This window comes from Rhipicephalus microplus, chromosome 9 (genome assembly GCF_043290135.1).
Source record: "Rhipicephalus microplus isolate Deutch F79 chromosome 9, USDA_Rmic, whole genome shotgun sequence".
Taxonomy (NCBI): Eukaryota; Metazoa; Arthropoda; class Arachnida; order Ixodida; family Ixodidae; genus Rhipicephalus; species Rhipicephalus microplus.
In genome coordinates this window covers 27,719,584-27,739,412 of record NC_134708.1, presented here as the reverse complement: position 1 = coordinate 27,739,412, position 19,829 = coordinate 27,719,584, and the positions used below count along the sequence as shown (strand labels likewise).

The 19,829-nt window shown below is 44.8% G+C and overlaps 2 protein-coding genes across 4 annotated transcripts in view; both read right to left on the bottom strand.

The window, feature by feature from the left end:
• The window catches only part of LOC119184101 (hemicentin-2-like), a 183,483-nt gene that overhangs the window by 121,248 nt on the left and 42,406 nt on the right, over window positions 1-19,829 (bottom strand). The window lies entirely within an intron of this gene.
• LOC142761702 (uncharacterized) overlaps window positions 1-19,829 on the bottom strand; it is a 43,427-nt gene that overhangs the window by 13,273 nt on the left and 10,325 nt on the right. The window contains exon 1 of one of the 2 annotated variants that reach the window (XM_075873376.1): window positions 1,885-18,140. The exons of the other annotated variant lie outside the window; for it this stretch is intronic. Coding sequence (XP_075729491.1) covers window positions 1,885-2,172 — 288 coding nt within the window. The 5' untranslated portion in view covers window positions 2,173-18,140. Of the gene's footprint in view, window positions 1-1,884; window positions 18,141-19,829 lie in introns of those variants that run through there. 2 annotated transcript variants of the gene reach the window in all.

The following is a 19,829-nucleotide window of genomic DNA, read 5'->3' as shown; positions in this document are numbered from 1 at the left end:
ATTGAAACACCAGGCGCGCGTCTAATGCGTGTCTAGTGCATGCCAGTTGGTACAAATACATGTGGGTATGCACGTATACAGAGCAGCTGTAGGTTGTAATCAACGCACCTTCAGAAACATTTCACTCTTGACCAGTTCCCGCTTGAGCCGAAACGCGCTGCTTCGAGACACCTCAACAGTAGAACTCTCACTTTTCAGGAAGTTCCCAGCACCGCATCATAATCACTTGGCATCACGATTGTCCAAATGGGCACATTTAAAAAAAACGTCATCGCAGTGCTGCTGGACGAGTGCTAGTACCAGTCTGGTCGTAGTTTTTTTTTTCTTGCGTGTGCACAAGCCGGTTGTAATCAATCGTCACAACTTCACGCCCTGTGGCCACTTACAGGATCCAGCAAGAAGCACGTTCACTGTGTCACAGCACGAACAAAACACAATCGGAGAAGTGGACTAGTCAGAACTTGACGAAATACCGCGGCCGTGGAACTAAAATGTACTACGCGAGACGCCATGGCTAGTGGTGTAAAGTATAGAACTGCACAACGTTGCCGGTTGAGTAACGCACATCCCGCTTGCTCTTGTTTTGTGCCATTTATGTTCATAAAGGTAACTGTTTATTCTACGTCTTATTTCGTTCCATTTTGTTTCATTTACATCTATTCACAGTAGCAATAAAACCCAAACATTCGCTTTTGAATGAAAGTTTTGAACCTTCTAGGGGGCGCTTCAGGCAAATAAGCGAGGAGGAAAAGGGAGGGTGTCGCTACCTTGGAAACTTGTTTCATCTAGGGACCTTAAGTGAATGGCAGGCCCAGCGCCTGGCGTGGCAACGCCGGCGTGACGCGACGAATTGAACGCGGGCGAGCACGCGGACCGCACCACGTCGAAATCTCTTGGCGCCTTGACTGTGGCATGCAGTAACGTTCTCACATGACACGCATCTTATGATTATCATGTTTGCACTAGTCACATACCTCCGTCATTGATTGGCGTCACGTAATACCGAATTTGGCATATGTGAAGCTAGCGAAACGGCCGCGAACGCATCATGAGCGTAGCATGTAATCATGTTTTTACATGACACGCATCTCATGTTTATCATGTTTGCACCAGTATAATACCTTTGCCATCCATTTACGCCCTGTAATACCAAATTCGGTATACGTGAAGCTAGCGAGACGACCGTCAGTGCATCATGAGCGTGGCATGCAGTCGTGTTGCTACATGGCACGCCTGTCATGATTTTCATATTAGGGTCTGTCAATTGTGTTCGCCATGCAATCATCTCATACCATACCAGTTTTTCAACATTCCATGTGAATGAAACCACCGCAACACGAACTGCAGGACCATGAAAGGTAAATCATGGCATTCATGTCATTAAAGTCATGATTTTTATGCTATGCCTAGTCAGATATATTCTTCATACAGTCTTGTTATGTCATGCCAAGTTTGGTATCGATACCGTTATCGAAACGGCCAGGAGAGCTGAAAGTTGTAGGCGGCTAGATAGATAGATAGATAGATAGATAGATAGATAGATAGATAGATAGATAGATAGATAGATAGATAGATAGATAGATAGATAGATAGATAGATAGATAGATAGATAGATAGATAGATAGATGGATGGATGGATGGATGGATGGATGGATGGATGGATGGATGGATGGATGGATGGAAGGATGGATGGATGAATGAATGAATGAATGAATGAATGAATGAATGAATGGATGAATGGATGGACGGACGGACGGACGGACGGACGGACGAATGGACGGATGGACGGACGGACGGACGGACGGACGGACGGATGCGCTCAAAGTCGCGGAAGTTCACTAAGAAATTCTTCGAATTTACTAACCAGTGGCACCACTTTCTCACCTTCAATGCGTTCGCTTTTCTGGTCGGCAAATCATAACTTCCACATTCAGCTTCTTCGAATGGCTCTTGATCCAAGGGACACCGACCACCGGTGCCTTGAGAACTGGCAGCCTGGCATGACTGGCAAAGAGTATGCAAGCACGGCAAGACCACTATGCGCTTTGGAATCATGCGGCAGAGGACGCACACGGCCGAACTGGGCACGTCACCGACAAATCGCGTCGGTCGCCAGTTTACGCCTGTGATGGGGTGGTCGCGAAAACGGTGAACTCGTTGGAAACCCGACATGGCGGTGTGAATTGAGACGTAAAACCTTCACTGGAGCACAAGGACGGACGGACTGCCTCTGAGATATCGCCACTCGGTCGTCTGATACCCTTCAGCAGTCGTCGCAAAAAGGCAAGATAACGCAATGACGTTTGCTCTTTATCGTGTATAGCTCACTTTTCGCGCCTTACCCTTCACATCACGACAAAGAACAAATAATTTGTTATCGTTGTGCCTAGTGCTTCTATTCTTTTTTTTTTGCCTCCGGATGCCACGGCAGTACGGTCTGATAAGTGTGGATGGCAATTCGTTTGAGTGAGTGTACCGCCGTTCCGCCTTGGCTTATTGAACGAAGCTGTCACGCGGAGAGAGATGCAATGATTTCATTTTTTCAGGTATTCAAACACACTCCCCTGGCGAATCTTCGGGGAAAAAAAATTATCGGCTCTGTTTTTGTATCATTGAAGTTTTTAGTACCAGGAAAGGCAGGGAAGTTAACTTTGTATCATTGAAGTTTTTAAAAAAGTACCATGCTGTCGACGTGTTACACAAAGCGAATTCGGAGGAGAAATCAATGCAATGTTTGAAGAGCACAGGGGTTTATTACGTCCCTATCGGAAAAAAACGAATGGTGGGCATGGTGGAAACCACCACCCACCATTATAGTGGATTAATGTAGTGGGTGAATGGTGGGAAAAGCCCACCATGGCGCATGGTGGGTATGGTGGGTGCTGCCGTGTCGGCAATACTTGAGCGCGAAATGACGTCAGAATCAACGTGACGAGCTGCCACAAAAGATAAAAAAGAATTCTATAAAAACGGTATAAAAAACACCCGTCCCGTAAAAAAAAAAAAAAAAAAAAACAGGGCGCCGCGGAGCATCGAACGTGCAAACTGCAGATTCCCATTCAAAGACGCTAACCACTGCGCCACACCAACATGACGTCGATTGTGGGTTAAATACTTAGTTGGCATACAAACTTAAGGCTCAACTTAAGTTATGTTTGTTGTGTACACAACATAGACAAGATCTGCACCTGCTACTAAAAATTGCACATTTATTAAGCACAAGCAACTGCGGCCTGTAACGATTGCCACTATGTTAATGGCACTAGTGCTATTTTTTTTTTTTACAATTCACAACCTCAAGAAAAAAAAAAACCAAGTGGACATGCGAGAAACAAGAGTTTACCGGCGGGGTCTGTCAAGTTTGATATCCGTTTCGCGCTCGTTCTAAAGGGCGACATCTGCTCACGCTTTATGACGCTTCTAGGCTCATTCAATAGGTACGCCCACCTAATTTATTTGATTGAGTATCGGGATGCTTTTCGCGCAATGTAGAAGGCGGTCGCGCAAGCGCAACGCTGTAGCTCTTTCGGTAAAGCAACAACTACATAACGGCTTGGCCAAAACGAATGCAGTGTGCCGGAAACATTACTCTATCATAATGGTTCACCAAGCACACAAATTGCCATGTCTGAGTTCTCGTACAAGAGCTAGAGAAGAGCCGGCGAGTGCGACCGGCGGCTGTCGGTGAGAAGACACTTAATTACGTTCTCTGGGAGTGCTTTAATCGCGTCGCATCGATGTTTGTTGCTTCTTGAGTGGACACCATACACAATGAAAAATGCTTCATTTAGGTTAATTGATGCCATATGGCTGCGCTGTATTGTCATACTTAATCGTCGTAATCGTGTATTCTGAAACCTGGAAGCACGGATAACACAATTGTACGGGCTCGGTCACTAGGCCTAACTTTTGGTGGAAATCATGGTGGTATAACATGTAGTGTACAGATGCCAGCTTGGTACACTATATAAATTGCCCGCCATTAAAAGCCCACCCATCATCAGCTTACTGCTTACCAGCATTATCGCGATGGTGGGCAGAGCTTCTCAGCTTGGTACACAATGTGGCCTACCATAACAAGCAGCACCCATCATCTGCTTAGTGCTTCCCAGCATTATCGCAATGGTGGGAAGAGTTTCTCAGCTTGGTACACCATGTAGCCCACCATAATAAGCACCACCCACCATATGCTTAGGGCGTCCTAGCATTATCGCAATGGTGGGCAGAGTGTCACATTATTGCCCACTATCTAGCTTCTGCTTTCCACCATCATTTCCACTTTACCCATCATCTGTACACCATACCACCCAGTATGTCCCGGCATAACCACCATATTTTCCACTACGTCCCACCATAGCCACCATAATTTCCACTATGCCCACTATTATTTCCACTACGCCCACCATGTTTTCCAGTATCCACCATGGCAATTTTTCCGATAGGGGTGGCACGCATTAAACGTGCATTGAGAATTCAGTGATTTCAAAAAGGGGAATAGAAGACTAGTGCACTAGCAATGTAATCAGTAAGCAATTGTATGCGGTGAAATCATACACTAAGAAATAAACAGTAGAATATTGTTACCAACAAATGGAACGCCTCTTGGCAAAGATTGTTTATTCAGGGCAAATTTGTACCTGAGAATTTAAGAAGACAACCTTACCCACCAAATGTTGCTTGCTTGTTTGCCTGATCCTTTTTCGTGGCTCTCACCCACTAAGGGGGATTGTTCAAGAAGCCGGCGGTAAATATAAGTCAAACCATTCGAGATTATCCAGGCTAGAAAAATAGCATTACTTCGTTTTGACTTGGCGGAATTATTACGGCATAGTGTAAAAAAGTGAGGGAAAAGAAATGATATAATTTTTTGAATAGCTGAAGTGTGATCGCTATATGAAATTCTTCTATAGGTTAAGTCATTAGAGTGTAATAGTTAAATATTAAATGTTAGATTGGCTAGTAAAAATCGAGAGCTGATCAATGGCTCAGCGAGGCAACCTTCTTGTGTTAGATGGGATTTCGCAGAGAGCCGCGCAGATGTTCCTGTCGCTGAGTCCTAATGAATCAGCCTCAAAGGTCAAAATATTAGGAGTAGTAAATGATATTCCAAGTTTTATAAATAAAATGTTGCCCCGCCGTGGTGGTCTAGTGGCTAAGGTACTCAGCTGTTGACCCGCAGATCGCGGTATCAAATCCCGGCTGCGGTGGCTGCGTTTCCGATGGAGGCGGAAACGTTGTAGGCCGTGTGCTCAGATTTGGGCACACGTTAATGAACCCCAGGCGGTCAAAATTTCCGGAGTCCTCCGCTACGGAGTCTCTCATAATCATATGATGGTTTTGGGACGTTAAACCCCACATATCAATCAATGAATAAAATTTTGAAACATTTTTTTTTATTTTTAAAACGGTAGCATGTGAGGAAAAAATGGTCGATATTTTAGGTTTCATTACAGTTTGAGCGCAGAGGGGATGGCGCCAGACCAGACCTGTTTAAGTAGAAACTAAGAGGTGGTTCAAAGCAACGTAATTTTGTTATGGAGACTTCCAATTTACGCAGAGGACATCATTTATTATTTCATGCGAAGTGCAGGTGTGAGAAATCTGAATTCTGAATCATGGTTTCTGATGAGTCTTCAAAAAAAGAGAGTTTTCTGAACCTTGTTGCGGCTACATAAGCTATAAGAGGCATGATTGGCACAATCGGAAGATCAAGGGATGCTCGTGCGAGTGAGTCAGCCATCTCATTTATAAGTATACTACGATGGCCTGGCACTCATATCATTCGCACTAGACGAATGTTTGCTCGGATTAATGATTTAAAAGTTTCTAGTACTGCTGACGCCGAGGACAATGATAAAAACGCACACACGGAATACGAGTGAGTCACTATCACAGCTGTCGAATGAGTCGCAGGAAGTTTACGAAGAGCTAGCATAACGGCCGTTAATTCTGCTTCAAATATTGGTGTATAATCTGGCAGGCGTAGTGAAAAGGACCAGAATAACGAGAGACAAAAAATACTCACGCCTGCTTTCTCGCCATTCATAGATGCACCCGTTTCAATTACTATATCAGCACCTAATGGAGACAGGTGTTCTTCTAATAAGCCTATCAAATATCTAAAGGGCAAGTGTTTGGCATTCATTGAGAAGATATCGTCAAATTCTATTTGCACTTGGCCGATTGGTTTGTCAGATGGTATGATCTCGAATATATTAGCATTTAAAGTATCAAAAAGTGTTTGAACAAATACCATTTCTTGGGTTTATGTGCACGGGACCAATGCTCATTAAAAAAGATTCCGGGCTCGGCAAAGAATACGAACAGACGACTTCTTAAAGTGGATTCAGAAAATTTTAAATAGGTTTTAACTGTTAAAAAACGGAATCTGCAAGCAAGAGTGGGTACGAGCTTTTCGATACAAAACATTGTTAGCTGCGAATTCCGGCACACCTAAACAACTTCGAGGAATTTCTCGCTCTAAGAGAATCAAGGGGTTTATATTGTATGCTGGTCCACCAGAGAATAGTACACATCCGAATTCGAGAATAGGACGAACGTACATGCGGTAAATCATGACCAGCGTATCTCTGCGAAGACCGGAACGGAGAGAGAGAAAGAGAGAGAGAGAACTCTTTATTGAAATGCAGAAAATTTAGGCGGCATATAAAATTCGCTGACTTGCTACTCTGCGTGGAGAAGGGGATTGAGGATTAAAAGTACAAATAGTAAGAGAGAGAGAGAGAGAAAAGGACAAAATGTAAATATAGATGATACAGTTTAAAAAATATAGGAAAAGGCCACCTCTTTTACCATTGAATGAGAACGCACGTTAATAGTTTTTCCGTGGTGTCAAGCTACAGCGACAGCTTGTATAGCTGACCGATGCTGTCCAAGTATGGAAACAAAAGTTTCATAGCACGCCTCTGTAAAGTAGGGCAGGCTAAAGGTCCCAGTACACAGTCAAGAGAGACAGTTCTCTCGGTAATAGAACGCATTCAATGTTGATAAAGCGCGCACTCATCAGCATATACGCTCTACATTCAAACAATATATGTTCCACAGTTTCGATGGAGCCACAATTGTTGCAATATGAACTCGCTGACTGACCGAAGCGGTACCGTAGGCTCTTAACATAGGCACTGTTTAGACGTAGACGATGGTATAGCGTTTCCAGATGGCGAGGAATTTTGAAGAGCCGGCCAAGCCTACCCATCATCCCAACAGCGCGTGTAGACCTAATTTTATTATGTTCAGTGTAATCCCGCCAGTTCAGTGTTTGATCGTACAGTACACCCAGATATTTAATAGAATTAACTTGGCGAATTATTTCTTGATCGTACTGAAGAGAAATATCAACTGGTACGTCCAATGGAAAAACTATTATACCACTTTTACAAGTGGCTATTGCGATGGCTATAGCCGATACTAACGCCTTATGTGTAATCAGCGACTCGCAGACAGCCATTCGAAACTACGCCAGCGGCAGAATCTCCCCCGAGGCATTGCGGATTCTTAGTACAGGCAAAATTCACGAGGCGGACAAATACATGCACATCCTGTGGTTCCCTGTCCACACACCACTAGGCAGCCCGGAGGGCAGTCCGAATGAAGTGGCGCACAACATGGCTCGAGGTCTCGCGTTCCGAGTCACGTCAGACGAAGTGGCCACCCAAACCCACTTTTCTGCGCCGGTGTGGGAATGGGATGATCGGCTAATTAAATTTAGTGACATAACTCGACACTATCGACTGCAAAGGCGGGAGTACCCGCGGCCTCACCCCAAGCGAAATTGAGCCCAGTCCGTTCAGTGGCGGCAGCTACAAACACGCACTTACACGAACCCCGTCATCATGCACCACATATAACCCGACGTCTATAGTTCTAATCTGTGCCAGTACTGTATCACCAGAGCCACTGTTGACCATATCCTAGGGGAATGTTCAGATTAGTTAGAAATTCTGGGGTCGCGGCCTCTAATGAAGACCTTCGGGCGCGTTGGCGGACTGCGCTGCTCAGTTGGGGTCTAGACAAGCAACTTTGGGCTATCCAGCAGGGCAAGGAAGCTGCCGAAAGACATGGTCTCTCTGTTGGCCTCTAAGTGAGAGCACATCTCAGCAATTTACCAGAAATTAATAAAGTCTACATCTCTCTCTCTCTCTCTTTCAGTTACGTTCAGTTTCATATGAATTTCCTGAAACCAGGTTTCCAATGTTGCCAAATAAAACGAGAAAGCTGAATGTAGTAAGTGAATATCACAGTCAGATGCAAAAAACGCAATATCATCTGGATATACATATACTTGTTCGTTATCCGTCAGTGGTATTGAGCTTAACAAAATATTAAATAGCACTGGTGATAGAACAGATCCTTGAGAAGCATCTCTCGTTCGGCTATACTTCGGTGTTGAAACACCTCGTTGGGAGCAATAGAATTTTCTGACTGTTAAAAATTCGTACATCAAAGTTGTTGTGTACTGCGGGAAGTTTAGTTCTTTTAGGGCATTGATAAGAATAGCATGTTCAACACTATCATATGCCTTGGCTAAACCAAGGGTTACTAGGGCCGCATATTGTCGTCTGTGGCGAGCAAGCTTTATACGGGCCTCTAAATCAACGTGCACCCACCATATAAAGTAACCTGGTCTAAATCCAATCTGGCACGCACTGAGTATTGCATTATCTGTTATGAATTTTATAACTCGAATACGAAGTATTATTTCCATTAACTTAACTACATGTGATGTTAAAAAAGATTGGCCTAATGTTATCTATCTGCATTCTTAGTCCCTGTTTTTAAGAAGTGGTATTATTTTTGCAAGTATCCAGTCAGGAGGTATCCAATTATTTCTAAGTGAGTGGTTGACAACGTTGAGAAGGTATCCAGAAGAGATGTTGAATAATATTTTTAACATTCCTGAAGCCACACTATCTGGTCCAGGACCTGTGTTTGGCAGAAGACGAACGACTTGCGCAAGTTCATCCCTATTTACTTCAATAAAATCATTTCCAAATGAAGGTTTCACAAACTTTATTTGTATTTGCGATGTAAATCTCTTTTCTAAACCTAATGCACTTTCAGTTAATATATCTTCCAACTCCTTTGGAGAAAGAATAAATGAATCAATATTTAGGGTGCTGCAATAGCTTTTACGATTACGGAGAAATATGAGTAGAGCTTCTTCTTGCCGCTCTTGGATAGATAGCTATAACGTTTCTCTTCATAGTTGTCTCTCTCCAATGAAACGGTGCTCCTAAACGTAACTTTATCATATAAATCATTTTTCCAATTAGTAGGACATTGGTTGATAAGGAGTTTTTTTCCATGCAGCTTTCGGCGTCTATAATCTCTAGCTGAATCAAGATTCCACCAGGAGGATCTTGATTTTCCTTTTGTTGAAGATATAGTGAACTGTGATTTTTTTGTTGTACCCTGTAGAGCGGAACAAATGCTCATAGCTTTAACATTTGTTTCCATACTGTGCAAGGAAGACAACGTTGACTGTAAATTGTTTTTAATTTTAGAGTAACCTACAAAACTTTGCACCTGGTGATCTACCGTCACTAAAGGAATGCAGGCTTCAAATACCAGGGGGCAGTGATCTTTATTTGTAGCGCTATCAAGAACAGTCGAAGACGATATGGTGACATTTGAGCTAGCAAATGTCAAATCTAAGACGGACCTCAAATTACATCGAACGAATGTGGGAACTCTTGAATTTAAACAAATAAGGTTATTCCGACTAACCCAGTCCCACAACCGTTTTCCCGATAACACTTCGATAACCATGTCACAATTACACAATTCAAAGAGCTATTCTTCGTTTCTTCTTCGTATGACCTACCGCAATTTTGTGTAACACTTGGCTAATGAAGGTTAATCACGCTTAATGTAAAATCATTAGGTTTAGCCGCAAGCACACTACGTATATGTTTTCGTACCATATATAAAATGAACATCTTGCATAACACAAAATATTTTGTTGTTCGTCTAACGTCAACCCTTTCATGGTCATCTGATATCGAATACATTTTCGCCAATGCTATAAATTAATGGGCTACATACGTCGCAAGTTACATCATTTTACTAACAATATTCATAAACTAGCTTATCTGATATTTGCACAATGGCAGCTTGAGTGCGCAACATCCATTTGATCTCACCATCTAAAATGTCTAATTGAAAAGCTTGAGTGTCAGCAAATTAGGGTGGTATGTTTTATCGGGCCGTTTTTCACTGTAACAAAAACATTACGCAAGTTAAACTTGACTTATCTGTTCATTCTCTGCTCAATCGTCGGGTTAATGCTCAGCTATCAATGTTTCATGCATACACCTATAACGCTACGTCATCATTTTGCAGCTTTAAACTCCCCTATATAGGTCACAACGGTTATATTATCAGTTAAATTACATGCGCTTTACGAAAAGAACAATTCATTCTCGCGCACCGATGCTGGTGCACTCCACAGTTCGACAAGCAGCAATGAAGACAACACGCTTAGCATCTTTTGTAGCACCACATTGACGAATCTTGGGACCGTATTTTCTTTGCTCTATTATTACAATATATTGCTTGTACTTCTGCTGACCCGCTGGTCGCGGGTTCAAATCCCGGCTGCGGCGGCTGCATTTCCGATGGAGGCGGAAATGTTGTAGGCCCGTGTGCTCAGATTTGGGTGCACGTTAAAGAACCCCAGGTGGTCAAAATTTCCGGAGCCCTCCACTACGGCGTCTCTCATAATCAAATGCTGGTATTGGGACGTTAAACCCCACATATCAATCGATTATATTGCTTGTACTTATTGCTTACTTTCTTACATTAACATCGAACGTCTGTGTTGCAGACCCGTGTGCTCAGATTTGGATGCACGATAAAGAACCCAAGGTGGTCGAAATTTCCGCAGCCCTCCAATACGGCGTCTCTTATCCTACGTTGGTTTGGGGCGTTAAACCCCGCATATCGATCAACTTTCATGTTATGTTGAAGTCTCGTGATGATGCTTTGTTTCGATGGGGGCAATGTGACACTCCTTCGTCATCTTTTGTTATCGCCCCGTTACAGTGAGCGCGCTCCCTTGTGCTAACGGGGCCAGAAGACCATAAACCATCCAGATAATCTTAGAACTTTCCGATGGGGTTAAGCCCAAACCTCATAAGCGCGAAAATGCACGCGACAGCGACAAGCGACGCGACGTAGATCGGCTTCGCGCGATCAGTCGCTAGCGCAGGCAAACCTCATTCACGCGACGGCTTCGGCGAGCCAACTTCACTGTTGCTGGCATGAGGCCGTCTACTCGCACCAAGGAAACCACGTAGCGAGCGGTATGCAATTTAAAAATAAGATATATTGTTGTGTAATGAAACGGAAAGTGTTTATTATTGCCCTGCAGCACTTTTTTATATGCACACGCGTAATAAACATTGCGTTATTTCTTGTTGCGCGTACGTGACTCGGGCAAGGTCACGTTAACCTATGTAGTCTTTGTCTTTTCCGGTATTTCGCTATTAGCTGCTTGAGCCCAGCACTTCCGGGCGATGAGCGACGGTTTCCAAATCTGGAGAACCGAGCGATCGCGCGAAAACGAGCACGCGACACGTCGCGCGAACGCCCAGTTTCGTCGCTCATAGCGTCGCTCGTCGCTGTCGCGTGCATTTTCGCACTTATGAGGTTTGGCCCTTACTCGCATGGCGCGAACATTACAGTTTCGAAGCAACAAAACTTGCCGAGTCATCGATTTGCGGCACCCGGTAGCTTTTAATTGGAACACGCTTGTTTGGCACAGACTGGTCGGCTCACGCAAGAGGTTCGAAAATGGAACACCGCCGAGTGTACTAAAGCATACCGCACGCCCTGACATTATGATCACGTGTTAAGTCGACGCGGTGGGCTTCATTCGTCTGACGTAGTGCTCCCTGCTTTCTTTTTAGGGGCGAAACTCTTTATAGCGTCATCCGTTCGTGCCTCGTAAATGTTGTAGTGCGTAACAAGTATAACATTTTGGCCTCCAAGGTGGTACCGGTGAGAGAGTTCTTCTGTGCGTTGTTGAACATTAAAAAATAGTGCTCATTGTACATGCTAATAGCCGCTAACTGGTAATGAGAGACGGGAGCATTCGGCTTTTAGTTAACGTGCACGCTGCAATTCTCATTAGCAGCCATAGTCATTTACATTGAGCGCTATCTGACAAAAAAGGGCTGCTACGTTATACTCACTGGGTGTAACCTCCTTAGTTTTAGAAAGGTTTAGCGAGCGATGAGCCGCAGTGCCATGAATACAATGAACTAGTATATACCATGAATTAACACGAGGTGGTTAAAGGTGGGAAGTAGATACGAAGCGCAAGCCGAAAGAAAGTAAAAGCCGAATTCTCTTGTCTCTCATTTCCCATTAGCAGCCATTGGCATGTACATTGAGCACTATCTGACCGGAAAAAGTTGCTACGTTATACTCGCTGGGCGTAACCTCCTTGGTTTTAGAAAGGTTTAGCGAGCGTGGGCCGCAGTGCCATGAATACAGTGAACTAGTATACACCATGAACTCGAGGTGGTTAAACGTGCGAAGTAGACCCGAAGCGCAAGCCGTAAGAAAGTGTGCGTGTGCCACCTATCGTTTAGTCCTTGGAATGTCCGCTGGATGGCGGTGCTTCCATATGGGTCCTTTATTCGGGCTGTCAAGATGTATGGACGTGTTTTTTGAGCGCTCCGGATCGACTGTTTTTGCATGTTTTGAGCTTGTCTTCATAATTATAAGGCAGCGGTTGAAATCTTCGTAGCACTTATTTTATGGTACGGCTTTTTCGGGGGCCAGACACCAGGTATTTATTAGTTAGTGCGAATGTGTGTTTGAAATTTTGTTGTTGCTTTTTTTTTCTTTTGCCACCCCGTGGGGGAGCTGCACGTACATTGAACACGCAAATTTTTGTAGTAGAGCTTAGACCTTTTTTTTTCGAAGTGCAGGGCTCGAGTTTAGTAATTATCGAGTATAGGGACAATTGGTGTCAGAAAGGCATGGTTTAAAAGACTGTAAAGTGTTCAGGATGTGGAGTGGGTTTGAAAGTGGACCCAAGCGTAGAAGCGGATGGAGAAGAGACTGACGCGAAGTGTAGGCAATGTGAGGTCGAGGAAAAATGGAGAAAATGATGGTTGCCCAGAGTGAACTGCTTGTGAGAATCGCCGAGCTCGAGACTGCGTTGGCGACAGAGCAAGAGAAAACGAGGGCAATGGCAGAAAGACTGGAGTCCGCCGAGGAAGCGCTAGCGAAGCTGAACAAAGAAGTGACCTACCGAGAGAACCGTAGGGAACTGGCAACCAGAACGGTGGAGAAGGAAAAGCAAGCAAGTTTGGAAAAAACAGGTTTAGCCGGTTCAATTGTCGCAAGGCCCAGCTTCAGCGAGGTAGTGGTGGGGCAGGGAGGGAACAAAGCAGCTGGCGTCACAGGTGCAAGTAGCCCCCAGGTGCAGACGCTCCAGCTGAAAAGTCACAGCATGTGATAATCGCCGGGGACTCGAATTTAAATCGATGCACAGAAGCCATCAAAGAGAGGGTAAGAGGTGACAAAAGGGTTGCAGTAGGGGCGTTCCCAGGGCGCAAGCTGGAAGCAGTCATGAGGCAAGCGAGCGCAAAGCTCAAAACGACAGCTGATAGACCAAACCTCGTGATAATTTCAGGTGGTTTAAACGATGTCCTCAATGAAGATGCAGCAGGACTAGTAGCCACACTGGCGAAAGGCGTCGATGACATGCGCGCCACTTCTCTTAAGGTACAGGTAGTGATATGCACGATACCGGAGGTACGGGTGCGTGATAGCAACCTGCAAAGAGCGGTGGTCAACGCAAACCAAGAGATAAGGCGGATGAGTCGAGAGAAAGGCTTTGAGGTGGTGGAAATAAACAGAGAGGTGCATAGGTAGGGGAGTTTTCAACGAGACAGAATTCACTTCGATGGACGGCTAGGTCATGAGGTGGGTTGGCGACTTGCAGGACGTGCAGTAGCTTTTTTGGGGGGCAAGCGAGCCCTTCGGGGTGCAGGATAGCAAGTAACGAGGAAAACAACCAGGGAGACTCTTCGGCAGGTGGTATGGACAGATACGATTCCAAAGTGGCACCAATATCTAAGATAGGTAGAGTCCGGGGCATAAATAGACGTAGCCACGAGCGCCGAGCCAATTCAGAGATAGGGTATATTAACATGCAGGGTGGTAGGAACAGGCTGAAGTGGGAAGATATAGAAGAACAGCCAAGGGAAGAGAGGCCGATGGTATACGGTTTTGTAGAAACACATCTCAGGGACATGGAACAACCTCCGAACAATCTGGACTACGCGTGGGAATATTGTAATAGAACAGAAGGCAGCAGAAAGGGGGGTGGTATTGGGGCATTCATTCATAAAAGTACAGACTGGCAAAGGGTCAAGCAGGAGTGCAAGGAACATTTATGGCTAAAAGGGAAAGTGGCAGGTCAAATGACACTCCTTGGTTTCGTGTAGTTGTGGACGGGAGCAAAGGCCAGAAAGGAAAACCAGGCAATGGTAGAGTGTATATCAAAGGACATTCAGGAGTTAGGAAGAGAGTGCGAGATAATTATACTAGGAGACATGAAAGCGCACATAAAAGATATAGATGGGTATACCGACCCGACAGGCAAAATGATCATGGATATGTGTGAAAGGCTTGATTTGATCATTTGCAACAGTACCGAGAAGTGTGAAGGGCAAATAACATGGGATGTAGGAAGGCTTCAGTCGACGATAGATTATGCGCTGATGTCCCATAGGATGTATGATAAGCTCAGGGGAATGCACATAGATGAAGGTGGCTCCAGAAGTCTGGGTAGCGATCACAAACGTATCAAGCTAAGTTTTGGAAGAGCAGTGAAAGTGGGAAGGAGACAAGATGAGCAACTACAGGAAAATTTTTATTCAGAAAGGCAAATTGAAATAGCCACTAAACAAATTGAGAAAGTAATCACGGAGGATAATAAGACAGTGTGGACATACACGAATCTAATTAGACTCTTTGAGCTAGAGCTTGCTAAGACGCGTGACAAGTCACCCCGGAAAAGAAGACACAAACCCAAAAGTTGGTGGGATGAGGAAGTTAAGAGAGCCATAGCAAAACGTCAGGAAGCCTCTAGGGAACACAGACATGCTAAGCGGCGGGGTGAACCGACAGATGATGTTGAAAGAAAATGGGCAACCTTTCTAAGCTGTAGAAGGAATGCATCCCTTCTGATCAATGAAAAGATTAGAAGGAAGGGAGCTCAGTGGCTGACAGAAGTACATAAAAAAGATAGAAAGGCAGCTGCGAAATTTTGGAACCATCTAAACTCCCTAAGAAATGAGACGAGCCTAGAGCAGAGTTTTATAACTACAGCCCAGGGTGCTAGGCTAGGAGGGGACGAAGCTATTGAATATATAAGAACAAGGGTGACAGAAAATTTTCAACAAAGTGCTTTATGCACCACAATAGACAAGGACGAATCAAGTGGTGCAATGGCTCCATTTTCACAAGAGTGGGAAAGGGCTGAGAAAAGGGTTCCTAGTAGTACATCAACAGGCCCAGATGGCATTCCAATTAGGCTGATAAAGACATTACGTCCGAAGTCTAAGCAGGCTTTGATAGAGGCAGTGAGCACAATAATAATCGATGGTGAAGTTCCCGATGGATGGAAACTTAGCAGGATGAGCATGATCTATAAAGGAAAGGGGGGCAAAGCTGAAATAAACAACTACCATCCTATAACAGTGACATCAGTGGTCTACAGGCTGGCGATGCAGATTATAAAGGAAAGACTGCAGGCGTGGATAGAGGATGAGGGGGTGCTGGGGGAACTGCAGAATGGGTTTCGGAAACACAGGAGGTTGGAAGACAATCTGTTCTCACTGACGCAGTGCATCGAAATCGCAAAAAAAGGAACACAGGCCCCTGTGGCTAGCATTTTTGGATATCAAGGGAGAGTACGATAGCGTGGTTCAAGAGGAATTGTGGGGAATACTGGACACACTAGGCGTGGAACATGTAGTCACTAATCTTTTAAAGGGTATCTATAAAGGTACCAAGGTAGTTATAAAGTGGGAAAAACAGGTATCCAAGCCTGCAGAGGTAAAACGGGGGCTTAGGCCGGGGTGCCCTCTGTCACCCTTATTATTCATGATGTACCTACAAGGATTAGAGGCAAAATTAGAGGGAAGTGGACTGGGCTGCAACCTCTCTTTAGTCAAACAAGGAAAACTTATTGATCAGGCACTACCAGCATTAATGTACGCAGATGATATAGTGCTAATGGCCAACAACAAGGAAGATTTGCAGAGATTGATGGACATCTGCGGTAATGAGGGAGATAGGTTAGATTTTAGATTCAGTAAGGAAAAATCAACAGTCATGATTTTCAATGACAACGAAGGTAGTGAGCTTAGAATACAGGAGGTCACGCTAGAGATAACAGATAAATACAAATATATGGGCGTATGGATAAGCAATGGAACCGAGTATCTGAGGGAACACGAAATATACGTGACGACTAAAGGTAACAGGAATGCAGCAGTCATGAAAAATAGGCCACTCTGGAATTACAATAAGTATGATGTTGTGAGAGGAATATGGAAAGGGGTCATGGTTCCTGGGCTGACGTTCGGCAATGCGGTCTTATGCATGAGATCAGAAGTTCAAGCAAGATTAGAAATTAAGCAACGTGGAATAGGTAGGCTTGCTTTAGGAGCTCACGGGAATACACCAAATCAGGGAGTACAAGGTGATATGGGATGGACATCATTTGAGGGCAGGGAAGCTAGCAGCAAGATAAAATTTGAGAAATGATTGAGAAAAATGGGGGAAGAGCGTTGGGCTAGGAAGGTTTTCAGCTACTTGTACATGAAGAATGTCGATACAAAATGGAGAAGGCGAACCAGGACGTTGACTGGTAAATACTTAGAAAACAGCAGGTGGCCAAACCAAAAAGAAACATTGGTTAAGAAGAAAGTGAAGGAAACGGAGACTGACATGTGGAGAATGGGCATGATTAAGAAGTCCGCACTAGAGATCTATCGAACTTTTAAGCAGGAAATTGCCAAGGAAAGGATCTATGATAATACTCGGGGTAGTTCTCTACTGTTTGAGGCCAGGACGGGAGTACTGCGAACCAAGACATATTGGGCCAAATACGAAGGGGTAGACACAGTATGCAGTGCGTGTGGAGAGGAAGAAGAAACTGCCGAACACTTGATAATGTTCTGTAAAGGGCTCCACCCTATAGTTCAGGATGATGGCGCATAGTTTTTCAAAGCACTGGGGTTTAGGGACCGGGAGGGCAAAATAAACTTCAAGCGGGTAGACTTAACTAGAAGGAGGTTATCGGATTGGTGGCTAAAGTCAAGGCACGAGTGAAAATTAAACTCTTCACTGCAAAGTACGAATCCTCAAACTCACTTTTTAAGGAAAAAAATAAATATAGTTTTTGACTCATTAGGTATTACGGCTTGGTGGCGCTAGCCACCGCCCGATCTTAAGGGTACAGCCATATCCATCCATCCATCCATCCATGCACCCATCCATCCATCCATCCATCCATCCATCCATCCATCCATCCATCCATCCATCCATCCATCCATCCATCCATCCATCCATCCATCCATCCATCCATCCATCCATCCGAATATATGATGAAAACATTCGAGATGGTGGTACTTGGAGTGTTGAATAGATGGAAGAACGGACACACAGACAGATGCATGGATGGACGCATGGCAGACGCAGGGGCGGATGCATGGACGAACGCAGGGACGTACGCACGAACTGACGCACGCACGGACGGGCGGATGGACGCATGGACGCTATCACAGACGGGCGCATGGACAGACGGAAGCAAGAACGAATGAACGGACGAATTCTTCGCCCCACTCTTCATCATTCACTCCATGGATATGCTGCCAATTTTTTTCCTTCCTCCGTGGCTTGAGACGTGTGCATGACCTACCGCTTGTTGTTCTTTCTGCCCAACGCCGACTAATATTCAAGGCCGAAAGGCTGCCGCAGTGACGTCAGAGGGTGGGGGCCCAGTTACGCCGCGAACGCGGCGGAAAGCCTGTGTTTCGTTCACGTTTTAGGAGAACCAACGCTCCCGCTCTCGCAGCTGCTGAGGCTTGATTGGGCCGAATAAAAGATGTGGAAAAAAAAGTCTTACTGAGCATGCTCAGTTGGCCAACTGGGCCCCCAACCTCTGACGTCACTGCGGCAGCCTGTCGGCCTTGAAATTTAGTCGGCATTGTTCTACTGCATCGCGCAAGGCTAAGGCTCTCTCCTAGATTTTCTTTCCCCCATGCCGGAGCTTGGACCCACGTAAAGTCTTTGCTTAGCACCTTCCCGCATCGGTTGCTACAGGTAATAGCAATGGCCAGATGTGAAACAACGGAATACGGAGGGCGATAATGAAATATCATCATGAGAAATGACAAAGAGACCTTGATAAAGATGCGCCTACCATGCGGGAAACTGCTGACCACCGATAAGCGGACGATCCGGAGAATATCAACGAACGGAAAGCGGCACGTACAAGCGCGCACAAAACCAGCGCCTCATTTTGTGTACGCCCGCTTTTCTGTTCACTCACCAGTGCTTGATTTTTTTTTTTGTTAGAACTATGTCGCCACCACGGAAGTCTGTAACTCATGACTACTGGTTTTTAAAAGTTCATGCCTCATGCGCACTAGCGTATATAGTTACGCTCGATCATCACGAAAAGAAAAAATATATATATATATATATATATATATATATATATATATATATATATATATATATATATATATATATATATATATATACCAGCCTATCTCTCAAAAATATACAAAGCATATACAGAAATATACAAAATTACAAAAATATATAAGCCTGGCTGTCAAATATCAATTTCTGAGAATAGGTTTTGCCATTGTGGTCTCTGCGGGAAGTCTGATATATTCAATCGCATAAACCTGTTCAAAGCAGCATTTCGAGTTGTGTTATCGTGGCCTATATAGAGCCCTCTGTTTACTACAGCAATATTTCTCTACTATTTATTTCGCTTGGATTCGCTTAGCAATATTGTCCTCGTCGACCTACCGCCTGACAACACCTTCAACAGAAAAAAAAATGGCAGCATATCCATGGAGTGAATGATGCAGAGTGGGGCAAAGCATCCATCCGTCCATTCGCTCTTGCTTCCGTCCGTCCATGTGTCTGCCTGTGTGACCGTCCATGCGCCCATCCGCCCGTCCGTGCGTGCGTCTGTTCGTGTGTCCACACGTCCATCCGTGCATTCGTCCCTGCGTTCATTTATGCATCCGCCCCTGCATCCATTCATGCGTCCATCTGTCCATGCAGCCATCCGTGCGTCCGTCCATCCATCTGTCTGTGTCCGTTCGTTCATCTAGTCAACACTCCAAGTACCACCATCTCGCATCTTTTCATCATATATTCCGCATATAGAAGCACCGCCATCCAGCGGACATTCCAAGGACTAAACGAGAGGTGGCACACGCACACTTTCTTACGGCTTGCGCTTCGTGTCTACTTCGCACCTTTGACCACCTCGAGTTCATGGTATATGCGAGTTCACTGTATTCATTGCACTGTGGCCCAACCCGCGCTAAACCTTTCTAAAACCAAGGAGATTACGCCCAGCGAGTATAACGTAGCAACCCTTTCTTGTCAGATAGTGGTCAATGCACATGCCAGTGGCTGCTAATGGGGAATAAGAGACAAGGGTATTCGGCTTTTAGTTAACGCGCACGTTGCGAATTTTTCATTGTTCAACAACGCACAGGAGAAATCTCCCTCCGACACCAGAATTCAGG